We start from the raw sequence: 12,577 nt of genomic DNA, 5'->3' as shown, positions 1-12,577 counted from the left end.
TTCATGAAAGTCCTTGGGCTGACAGCACAGTGAAAATGTCTGTGCATAGTTCAGGGACAGAAGGAGATGCATCTTTTCTTACCATGTATTAGAGTTGATTGTTTTTTTAATAAGTATGTCACAGCCTAGACAGGGCAGAAAGATATTCAAGTCAAAGATGGGGTTGGCCATGAATTAAATTAAAATTGAACATTAATATAAATTTGTAACAATGCAAGATAACCTCCCTTCCTAGAAAGCATTTCTGGGAATGGAATTATATGCTTTTGGGTTGAGGGTCAATAGTTTGTGGGAAGGTTTATATGAGGTGGTGAATATCATGGGATTCTCCTCAAGGATGTGGGAATCATGTATCCATGCTGTTGTAGTCTTTGGAAAGTTATCTGCTCTGTGTGGAAGTCTGGAGATAAATTTTGCATTATCGTATTAGTCTTTTATTACTATCAGCTCCTGTGGCAGAAAAGTCTTATGTAACACTAAGAAACTTTCTCTTGTAGAAACCCAATTATTTGTAGTTCTCTGCAAGAGCTGAAATAAAGGTAAGGAAACATTACATACTGAGTCCTGTGAGAGCATTTTATAATCTCCTTGGCAAATGAAGCACTCATTTGGCTTTTTCAAATAATAGAAAAATTTCAAGAACTGCAGAGAAAAGCCTTCCCTCTACCTTCTGGGATAGTTGCTTAGAGTAAATTAAAATCAGGACTGTAAGCAGATCATGGTTGTAATTTAATTCTATGGAGATTATCACTTTTATGTATAATAAAACAATATATGAAAAATTGAAGCTGTAATCCTTAGGCAGCCCTTTCATCTGTTCATTCAAACAGAAGCTCTTTGCTTGTGAGTGAATTGCTGCTGAGTGCAGCAAATGGAATTCTTCCATATTAGAAAGGTCTCATTAGAAACTCCAAAAGAAGGCAAAAAAGTCACAAATGCAAACCTGGTGCCTGGCAGTGGAAAAAGGAATGAAACAAAAAAGCTCCAGATGACTTTCAGGGGAGGATGACCACAGCTCCAGCTGAGATGGATTGGACAAGAGTGGTGATAACTGCTTATAATCCCCAGTCATTTCTTCAAATCAATTCTGAACCAGATGTTCTTGTCATCTAGAAGGCAAACACAAAGTTAGACCAGAGCAAAAAAAATTCAATTAAAGTAAGTTTTTGTGGAAGTGTAACACAAAGTATTTTGGCAGACTTTCTTTTAGTTTTGTAGAAAACATCTTAGTCAAAATTTTCACTAAAAATGAATACTCCAATACAAAGAAATTGGGAAATTAAAAGGTTGTGGTGTGAGAGCTGGGTTTAACTTCTCTATTTCTATTTTTGCCATTAACTTGTCATTTCAAGTTGTATTACAAAATTGCTTTTGGGGGAAGTTTTATTTTAAGAGAAAACACCTTTTCTCTTAAACACCAGAAGGAGAAAACACCAAAAGATTTTATCTTTTGGCTTCAATCTTAGGTAGCAAGTACAGCAATAGCAATTGAAAGACTTAATTTTGTTGTACACAGCAACCTCAGCATTAAATCTGTAATTTTGACTTAGGCAGAGCTGAAATAGGTGAACATTATTGGGTACGTCCTTGAGCTCTGAAAAGGGAGGTCTGGAATGAGAACAGAGCAGCTCCTCTGGAGAATGTGGAAAGGCAGCCTGCAGAAAGGCATGTCTGTACATTACCCTGACCTGTCTGTTGTGAAAATAGGGAAGAAAGCAAATCATTCCCAATTCTGCAGACGTTCTGACAGCTAAAGTAGGCATTAACAATTTGCAACACATGGCATGGGGGATGAAAGTCTCTGAGCTCTACAGCTGAGTTTCCTGGCTGAAATGAAGTAGCAGTTGAAGGTAGCTCAGAGAAAAAAAATTGTTTTTAATCTACCATATAGGGACAAAATGCCTAACATTACCAAAAACTGGAGAAAAAATAATATCACAACTCAGAAATAGTGCCTATCCTGTCTTTAATATTGAATAATTCCAAGGGTTTTGAGCCTTTATAATAGGGATTTTCCTGACAAAGAAGGATCAAGTTTTACAATATAGGTGTGTGCAAATCTAGAATAATCTCCTGTCATTTTCAATGAATTTGGTATGTAAAAATAATTTCGTAGATAATATATTGATGCAGAACTAATAATTTTATATTTTGATTGCTACAAGAGCTGGAGGAGTCAGACAAAGGTTCTGCTGGACTTTCCTGCAGAGCCCTACTCAGCATCAGCCATGCTGGTTGGGAAAAGCATTGGGAACAGCAGCAGGAAGATTTACATAGCCAAATCTCTGGGCAGTGAGAAGTGTTGTTTCTTTAAAGGACTTATATTGAGCTCTTCTGATTTATAACAGAACACCAAACTCGTAAAAAAACTTTTGTTTTTCTTGCTTAGGCCTTCAGAGAAGGGAAATTAATTTGTGTAAGTCTGAACTAGAATGAGTTTAAACAGAGAAGTAGCAGATAAATGTTTTCAAAAGCTGCTATTATAATTTACATGCATTAAAGATGTGGTCAGGTGTATTTGGAGACACATCAAGTTTCTCTGAGATGGAAAACAGAGTCAAAACCACACAAAATATTGCAATTGCTTAGAAAAATTGATCAGCTGGGAGAAAGAAATACATACTTGAATTTTGAGTATTTTTCAATAATTCTCTGTAACTGCTGTAGCAGCAAAGGCAATTAAGCAGGTCAAGTGACATTTTATGTTGAATTTGAAAATAACTTTTATTTCGTTTTGTAGATGGAAGCTAACGTCTTCACCACTATAAATCTCTGAAACTTTTTTCTTCACTACTTAAACTGCTTGCTTTTGATTTGATTTCAACTAACAATTCTTAGAAGAGTTGACATAGCCATTACTAAGTGTTGAATATAACAGGGACCTAACAATTTTATTATTTTTATAGTTGTAAGTAATAATAATAGTAGACTATGATGTGGAAATAAAAGACCTGGGGAGATTATATGAATGAATATGAAAGACTGATGATATGAAAGACTATGTTATATCCAGATGACCTCCATTAGATTTGACCTTCCAGTTGTGTTTGATAAAGGTATTAATGTCTTGTCTTCAGTGTCTTTGTACCATTTTCACATACATTTAGGCTATGGAGTTCCAATTAAAATTTTTTAAAAAGTTAAACATTGGGCTGACACCAATGAAAATGGTGTAAGGAAAACTTGTACCAATGGCTGTTTTTCGTGGAGTCTCACTACTATCAATGACCTTCAACTGAGAGCATTTTTGTGTCCGCTGCTGTTGTCACAGTGTTTGCGTCATTTCAGTGTCCGCCAGACTCCTTCTCTTCCCTTGACATTGTCCCTCTGTGGGAATTTGGGCTGGGAGAGCAGGGCCTGGGCCTTGCAGCCGCGGGGGGGATGGATAATCAGGGGCTGGGCGTCCCCCTCGCCGCTCCCCGGCAGTGACATGGAAGTAATGAGGACACAAGGGCTCGGCTGAGATCCTGCCCAGCTCGGCTGTGATCCTGCTCAGCCGCTGGACACAAATCGCAATAATTGGGTGGCCAGGCCGGGGCTGTGACGGCACGGACAAAGGGAACAGGAAATCGCCACACGGCGTCATGCGCTCCTTCTCAACCCGAATTCTGATTGCAGCTGTCAGCGTGGCATTGTGGCTCTTGAATGCGCTGTTTTATTCAGCGCGGTGTGGGGGAGATGGTTTTTTTTGAGACTGAAACAATGCTGGAAAATGATTGGCATGAGGTTAACTTCAGGCGGGCTGCAGTTCCTGAGATTGTTGCATAAGAGACAGCAATGTTGAATTACTGGCAAGGGGATTTTTGAATTAGTTAAAATTTGTGGTTTTCATCCTTGTCTTGTCCTAACACTGAAGTGAGTTAAAAGTGCTGGAGATACAGCTGAGAGGGCATATTCCCTTAACTCTAGTTCTTTCTAGCTCTGTAACAAGCAGTCTGTTTTTCCTTCATCTATTTACTCTTTTTAGTGCCATAGTTACATTTTTTACGGCATTAAGGATGATAATCCTTCTTTACTGGTTTGAAATGCATTAGGAAAAATGTTAAAATAGTGCAGCAGTAGAAAAAAATACATGGAAGATAACAACAGACATACCATTCTCTTGACTAGTGAGAACAGGCATCACAATGGTTTCATATGCTCTTTTATTGAAAACATTGGGGTTTGTAGGCATAAAATTCTGTATTTCTCACTATTCAGAGATTAATTCTTTATCTGTATGCAAGTATTGTGGATGAACTCTTCTTGCTTTAATTTGAAAAAAAGCTCTTCAGAATAATTAAAGGTATTTTTCTTCAAAGTTTGTTATTTAATGTGTATTCTTTAGCCTTTAATAGGGTTGGTATTGGCTTAGAGAGTGAAACTGTAATAATTTCAGACTCATGTTTCATGAATTAGTAGTTTTAAGGCTTTGCTGATGATTTTAGTACATATGTATTCTAGCTGAACTTCCTGTTCATGTTCTCCTAAAATTGAAAGTTATCTTCATTTTTTCTCCTTTAAGAGATTACAAAACAAACAGAAATATGTAGTGCCAGACAGCAGAGAAGTAAAATTGAACATACATACATATATAAATAGGTATGGACTATATCTCAACTTTGTTTTAAAAATCATTTTAATTACACTACATTAAAGTAATCATAGGTGCATGGTGACTCATTTTTGTGTGTTCATATAAAAACACGTTCTGAGCAGCCTTAGGTTTAGATTTTTGAAACTATTTGAATCCATCTTCTTACATGGCATCTTTGAAAATGTGATATTTGCATTTGAAAGGGATGAATCAGAAATAAAACCAGATTAGATAGAGACAGATATTCTTTCCCCTCCCAAGTGTCTGGAGTCATTTACTGTAGCCATTGACATCTAATACGGCTTCAGGTGAAGTGTTTCTCAATAAACTTGCATAACATTTTTATTTAAGGAAAGGAGAAAGAAGGATCACAAGTGGAATGTTAGAAAGCTTTTTTTGTTTGTTAAAGCCTTCCTGCATACTTACATTGGTTCAGATTTATTATTTTTTATTATTTTCACTAATGGGAAAAAAAGGTTTGGGATGCAGTCCAGCAAAGTCTTGCCCAAATGGAACCTTCCTTTCCCCTCCCCCTAAATCTTGTCTAAATCCAAGAAAACAGCATAGTTTTAATGCTTCTTAACCTTGTCTAAACCTATACTGAACCTATAGAAGTGCCTCCTCTCTGGGATGAAAATTTGATAAATATTAAAGTAATTTTTACTTCTGCACGCTCAGAATTATCTCCTTTGGCAGAGAGGAGAAATGTCCTATTTAGGCTTCCTTTTTAATTCTGTAATTTAGTAAACAGGTAAATAATTCTGCTTCAATGCACTGGAAAAATCTGAAGAGCCCAATGGATAAAGCATCCATCCCAGATAGTGAAGTGGCCAAGTTCTGAGTTCTGCTGAGGCTGAGGATGCTTGATCTTCATCCTAAGGGTCTGCCTGCAGCAAAAAATGTTGGCTCCAAATGGTGATGAAGTTTAAAATTTGTACACAGAATAGGGACTGAACCAAAAATCCTCATTCCAGTCTCTAGCAACTTCCCTTCCTGTTTCTATCAACCAGATCTGACTGCCTGCATCTGGTACTAGAGAGGATTTTTCTTTAGGTGGTTTCTTACTGGAAGTTATTATCAGGAACTTCTATCAATATTCATTGAGAGATTTGTGGTGTTGGGCTGCACAGGGGATAACAGCAGAAATTCTCTTCAGTTGTGTGATATTTAGTTATTAGATATTTACAGAGAATTGCATCAGCAAATTCTATGATCTGAAGGGTCACTGTAACATGTAAAAATCTACAAATCAGGTAACAATTATGTTTAGGATTATACAATTATTTAAAGTATAATTAGTGAGAGATTGGAAGTGCATGTACTTAATGAGTAGTCACTGTAATTTGCCTACATAGTTGCGCTTTCCCCTTGTTGAAAAGTTTTTTGTTGCAACATTTAAATATAACTTGAATTGACCTCCATGTGTGTTGTACTAAAACTTGCAGTACTAACTCCTCAGTGTTCGAATCCTTAATGTTTCATGGGGAAAACAGAGAGGGGACGGTGTGCTGTGGATGGTGAGGACATGAAGCAACCTTTCATCAAACAGCAGCTAGTGGGATAATTTCCACAGCTGTCCAAAATAACCCTTTTTTATCTATTAAAGCTGGTTTGCAGCTGGGTAAAATTCTGCTAAGACCGAAGGCTTTCAAAATGTCCTTCCATGATTTACTGTCTTCCTTCCATTGCAAGGAAGTTTCATTAGCAAAATCTCATTAACAGAATTTCATATAGAAGAGAAGAATCTGTAGGTCACTCGTGGGTTCCAAAGGAGTGAGTCTTTTTTTTTTTTTTACTGATTATATAGGAGATATTATTGCCAAACTTCCAAGTTGTGAAATAGGGAATCCTTTTCATTCTGTTTTTGTTTGTTTGTTTCATTATTTATCAGGTTTTACCTGGCGAGACGATTACACACAGCATGTTATTGGTCAGGAGCTCTCAACCCTTCACAAAATCCACAGCAGACGCCCTGATGTATTTGCATCTGAAGGATCTGACACAGGAAGGTAAGTCTTCTGTAATGTTTTTGCTTGTGCTTTGGAAAAGCTTGCAAATTATAAGAAAGAGGTTGGCCCGTAAGCAGAATTTTAAAGATCACAAAAGCCATTATCTATATGGTAAAGGTGTTCACCAGTGTTCAGGGGACAGAATGAATTAAAACCCTGGACCTTGTTCTTCTGTTTATCATCACATTAAGGAAATAGACATTCTATTTAAATTAAGGTGTCAGAATTCAAAGCATCAGGCCTTTCATTCAATTTATGCACTGTCTAGTGTCAGTTCAGCCATCCCTACATGTGACTGGCTTAAAAAGGCAAACTTATAGTAGCTCAACTACAGGAGATATTTTATTCTGGACTAAGCATTGAATGACATTCTGAGTGACTAATTGTATTTTCAAAGTCAAATTCTTCCAAAACATACCTATAATTTATTTGAAATCTGTAGATTCCTAGTGGTAGTTGCAAAATTTCTTCAGGAAGGAGATATTCCTGCAAGTTCCCATGACAAAAAATAATGTTGGGACATGGCTTGAAAGGTGTTGAAGGTTGACTTTGCAGTAATTGGTTGCAAGACACATCAGGAATTCTGTGGAGTGATGTGGTTATAGCACCTGCAATTATATAATCTTCATATATAGTTACACGTATGAAGAGACTCTTTTACCTGGTCTGTTCTGTTCTGTGGTAACCCAACCACACAAACCCCAGAATGAAGTTTCAAGAACAATTAAAAATGAGAAATTTTGCTTTCTCTTATGTGATTTTAAGAAATAAATTCTTAAAAGTAGTGAAATTGAAAGAAAGGGCTTTTGGTTAAAAAACCCTTTCATTATAGTGGGATAAATTTGTGCTTTTAGCCTTGATGGGCAAAATATTGAATGTTGGAATTCAGATCTTCATGTACTGCAGTATGTGGTTTGCATATACTGCAGAACCACTTCCATTCTAGATTGCTTTTTTTTCTGGAAATAAAATGTAGTTTATACTTCCCAGTGTCTTCAACTGTGTTGGCCTCACTTTGTTTTGATTTAATTCAGAGACTCTGACCCTGTATTTCACATGTTTGCTGATTCAGAAGCATTTTTTAAAATCACAGCACCATTCAGAAGTGCAGTAAGGTAGAAACTTAATGTCTAAAGAAGATAGTGATCTAAAGATTACCATAAAGGTGATAACAACATGTGGTTGAATCCATAAACGTGTTTTCACTGCTTAGATACACAAAATGTCAGTATTGAATGGATTACTCTCAGTAGATGGTATCAGAAATGATCTTCAATATCTTCTGGGGATTTTTTTTAGAGAGTACCTAAAATTTTTATTCATGAGAGTAAGGCAAAATAGGCCAGATTTCCATGATATCAAGGCCATATTCTACAGTGTTCCAGATTTGTAATAATATAAAAATTAAAAATATAAGAAGACATGAAAATTTATTTAAGATTTAGATTAAAAACAAATGCTCACTTTTAGGAATTCCTGTTTTTAACAAGTTTGAGATGTTTTATATTTTTAATTATAACTACATGTTAAAAAGAACCTGCAACATTTTGTATATTGATACTTCAAGAACATCAGAATTTCAAATGTGTTCACGTAAAGCAGTTCCTATTGTGGATAGATTTTCTGCAGTCACCAAGCTGTGCTTCTGAAAGCATTATCTTATGTGCCAACAGTTTAAAGCATTAATTGATTTTTCTGGTTGTCCATTTGCAACGTGTTTTGTAGGTCAGAGAACAGTAGGAAATCTGGTGTCTTGTAGATTCTGATCAAGTGTGTTATATGTTCAGTGTGCTCAGTGTGCTTGCTAAAATCTTATCAGATAATAATTAAATCATTTAAAAAGCAACTTAGAGTAGGTATCTAATTATCAAAGAAACATTATGTCAGGAAGACCTTTTATTAAGGGTAACGTGTGTAATAAGACAATATGAAGTCATACTAATGAGTCATTAATCCCCACAGAGCTGGTGAGAGCAGGAAAATAGACTCAGACACTTGAAAGGTAAATTGACTTAGTCTAAATTAGTGCATATGAAATCTGATGAAACAGAAGACATGGATTTCATCTCAAAAAAAAAAAAATGCTGAAACTGGGAGTTTCAAGATGAAAGTTCTTTCTTTGTTGGCTAACTGGAGTGTATGTGGTATTTCCTGGGTCCTTATTAAATTTCAAAAAACCCTCTCTTGAAAGAGGGCTCAAGATAAAGGAAAAAAGTCCATTCTGCACAGAGGGAATAAATGTCAGTTGTGTTCATTGGTGCAATTAGGCAAAACCACAAACGTTTCCAGCAAACTTCAATGTATGAAATGGGGTATAGTATTATTTCTGTAATAAAACATCATTAAGTCAGTAATAAGATATTCTTAGCATTTAAAAGGGAGAAATTTATTCTAAAATGTGTGGTTTCTATTAATTGGGAACATTCCAGAAATAGCAGAGGTGCAGTGATTTAGATATTTGCACAAAAAAAAGCTTCTGAAATGCTAGAGTTTGTAGGAAATACATAGGTATTTTTGTAGATAAATAATTATACGTGGTATTGTCTTTATACTTAAGTTCATTGTATGCAAAGTCATCTTTCAGAGCAAATTAAAACTGAAAATACTTCCAAATAAGTGCACAAAAAGAACTCATCTGACAGTCATTTCTTCTACTCACCAAGTGCTTTTATATATTTGTCTTTCATCTATTTTTCAGTATGACTTTGTCATGTTTAAAATAAATATTTTAATTTAGTAGCAATAATTGGTCAGTTAATGCATATTCATTCCTGAGTTAACAAGGTGATATATAGTGGTGAAGATATAGTGGTGAACTACAAAAATTTTTTAAAATCTTTCAGATGTATTCATAGTGTCTTATTGAAGTTGTCATCAAATGAAACAAAGCTTTGTATTCTTTTACATTTTAATTGTCTAAATGTTTATAGTATAAAATATTACATCTAACATGGAATGTAAATATGAGTGCAATTTTTGTCTCCATATGAAAAATGGGAAATCTTAGATCCCAGATTTTACTTCTACCAACAGTGACAGTGACTATATATTGTAAATAAAGGTTTGAAAAGCCAGCCTAAATCCTGTGCTTTGTGCAGTCAGTTCCCACTCAGTTCCTGTTAGCTCCAGTGGAAATCCTTGGGGCAGAATTTGTTCTGGTGGGTGTTTTTTGTTTTTTTTTGTTTTTTTTTGGTTTTGTTTTTTTTTTCCCCTCATTTTCCTTTCCTTTTAAAATTAGTGAAGAAAGTAGAAGATAGGTGTTGGAATTAATCAGGGAATGAAAGGTGAGTGTTGGCAACTGGGATCCTTCCTATGAAGAGAGCCTGTTTGGATTAGTTCATCTCTACTGAAGCAGAAAGAACAGTGCCCAGGTTTTTCTGAAACTGCAGAATAGTTTTGGTCTGACTTTAAGCTGAAAAGAAGGTGGATAATGTTACCTGCATGTCCACACTCCATCAGAATGCAGAATTTAGAGCTCTGGAATAAGAAAAAAAAAATGCAAACAGCATGAGAAGGAAGCAAGACTGATGGTAAATTATATCAGGTTTGCTATAGTGCAACAACCTTTCTTTTTCCTAGAGTGTGTCCCTGATGGGAACCTGCTGTTATGCACTGGGGAGAAATTGAAGATTTTTCTGGTGTTTCAAAGTGAGCAAACCTGTGAGCACTGTTGGTTGCAGTGCCACCACAGTAAATTAGATTATTAATTACATTTATTAGTGTTAAATTAGTAGGGACACACATTTGGTACAACTGTGAGCATGGAAGGAAGTCTGTTAATTTTTGATTAAAGTATTATAATTAAACCCCAGCTTTGGAAAATACATAATGGTGCTCTCTCAGGCTGTGCCTCTACATTAGTGCCAAGATGTGGGCTGGTAGAATAAAATTTTATTTACAGTGGCACAGAGATGTTGAAAGTCAAATTCATTCACTGAGCTGTGAAGCTCTTCCACCTGGAATTCTTCTTCACTGGAGAAGTGTGTGGGCATGTGAGTAGGAAATGGTGACACCAAAAGGTGATTTCCCTCAAGCAGCTTCACTCACAGGGAAGGAAGAGGGCTGGGAACTTTCTCTCTGCTTTCTTGCACAAGGAATGAAATAGTTACCCATGCTGACATTTAAATTATCATCACCGTTTATGTGTTGTTGAGATAGATGAGGACAGCTGGTAATAATTCAGATTCATTGCACACAGCACTCTGAATCTCATATAAACACCTCCACACTGCCATCATTTAATCTCATTTCTAGCTTTTCTTTGCAAATGTCACCAAAATCTGTCTAAACCACTCAGGAAGCACCACTATTCTGTGAATCCCAGGCACATGAGAAGATCAGAAGAGATATTTGTTCCATCTCATTATTCCCTTTTCAAGCTTTTCACTGGAGTTTACTTGCTCCATTATTTCTGCATATCCAGTAGTCTTTCTTCTATTCTTTGCATTGGTGCAGGGCCAATTTGGCATTGAATCTCATCATCATTCAGCAAGTTTTTTAAATCTTAGAACCATCTCATATTTCTTTGGGGTGCAATCTAATCATGTGCATTTTCTTTTTACAGGCATTTTCTTTGCTTTTGACTATGGCTTTGCCTTGATGTGACATTTTATTTGATTTACTCTAGAATCATTAACTTTGATGCATGAAATAAATTGTTAATAGTGCAAGATTATTTTGACTGCTTTTGCTGAAACATTGAATTTTCAATACTTTTGTGGTTGCTAAGCTTTTGAGTGACTTTCCTGTTATGTATTGAACTACAGTGGCTTGCAGTGCCTTTTTAGTTGGCCACTTTGTACATTGGACAGGCTGGTAACTTTCTTTTCCTTGCTTTTGCTGTGCAGGACTTTGGGACAAAATGAAGATAATGAAAGAAACTATGATGTGGAAGATAATGTGAACTTGGCCAAGTCTCTTCAGCAATACCTTAAATATCTCAGAATTCTCTCCCAGTCCACGTCTAAAAATTTGTATCCAAGGAAGACAAGTGACAAAGCTTCTGTCAAGGTAGTATTTTTTATGTGGTTCTTACATTCTGTGATTTTGGCTTCCTTTTTCTCTGAGTTCTCATTTTTTTTAAATTTCCCCTCTATCTGAAGACCAGGCATTGTTTTTTACTGTCTCTTCCAATTGATTATCATAAGTGCACTAAGTTTTCTCAAAATTAATCACTTTCAGCATTGTAAATGCTTCAGCTTGTCAAATCTGGACCATTTTACACTAATTAGGGGTGGATTGCATGTGGTGAAGAAGGAAGAGTGGGATAAAGCTGGTAACATCTTGACAGGCTGATCTGAAACTCTGCACTTGAACTACTCTCCAAAAACCTGGCTGAACTACCATGTGAATTCTTGCTGGTGTTTGTGCTGCTTAGGGTACAATTCATATAATTTTTGAACAGATTTTAATAATGGGTCTGGTAAATTGTGCCAACAACATTTCCTACTTATTACTGATCATAAGGAAAGCCTACAGTGACCAGTTAAGGATCATATATATACTTAATAAACTTACAGATAGCTGGGAAGATAAAGCACAACCATTAAATCTTGAGTATTGACTGTGTAAAAAACTACAAACATGCCTATTTGAGAACTAAAGCATTTTTCCCCTTCCTAGACAAAATCTGTCTCACTCTAAGATGCAACTTGATAAATGTATTAGAAATATTGGATGAAGGGGTCCCATACAACAGGCCCTGTATCTTTTGCTCAAAAACCAAAGAGTGCGCTCTTTGATTTTAAAGAACTAGGCTGCTGTTACAGTAATCCTTTACAAGAAATTGTCTTTGCTATTTCAATTACAGTATAAATGCAAAATTTGCCAAAAAATATACTGAAGTTTTAGGAAAATATCAGGTGAAGAGACTATACTGCTTTAGTTTCGTTCAGGGAATAACTCAGAGGCACCAAATCTGCACCAACAACTCCTGGCAGCAGCACCAGTTGTAGCAACCATTTAGTCATGGTTGTTATTCTTGTCAGAAGCA

General features: G+C 35.9%; 1 protein-coding gene across 2 annotated transcripts in view; it reads left to right on the top strand.

The window, feature by feature from the left end:
- The window catches only part of PTPRN2 (protein tyrosine phosphatase receptor type N2), a 630,571-nt gene that overhangs the window by 213,148 nt on the left and 404,846 nt on the right, over positions 1-12,577 (top strand). For both annotated transcript variants that reach the window (XM_064385950.1, XM_064386029.1), the window contains 2 exons: positions 6,468-6,585; positions 11,433-11,595. In XM_064385950.1, coding sequence (XP_064242020.1) covers positions 6,468-6,585; positions 11,433-11,595 — 281 coding nt within the window. The remainder of the gene's footprint in view (positions 1-6,467; positions 6,586-11,432; positions 11,596-12,577) is intronic.

The sequence above is a fragment of the Passer domesticus genome, chromosome 1, assembly GCF_036417665.1.
Source record: "Passer domesticus isolate bPasDom1 chromosome 1, bPasDom1.hap1, whole genome shotgun sequence".
In the NCBI taxonomy this organism is placed as follows: Eukaryota; Metazoa; Chordata; class Aves; order Passeriformes; family Passeridae; genus Passer; species Passer domesticus.
This window is presented reverse-complemented; position numbering and strand designations above follow the sequence as displayed.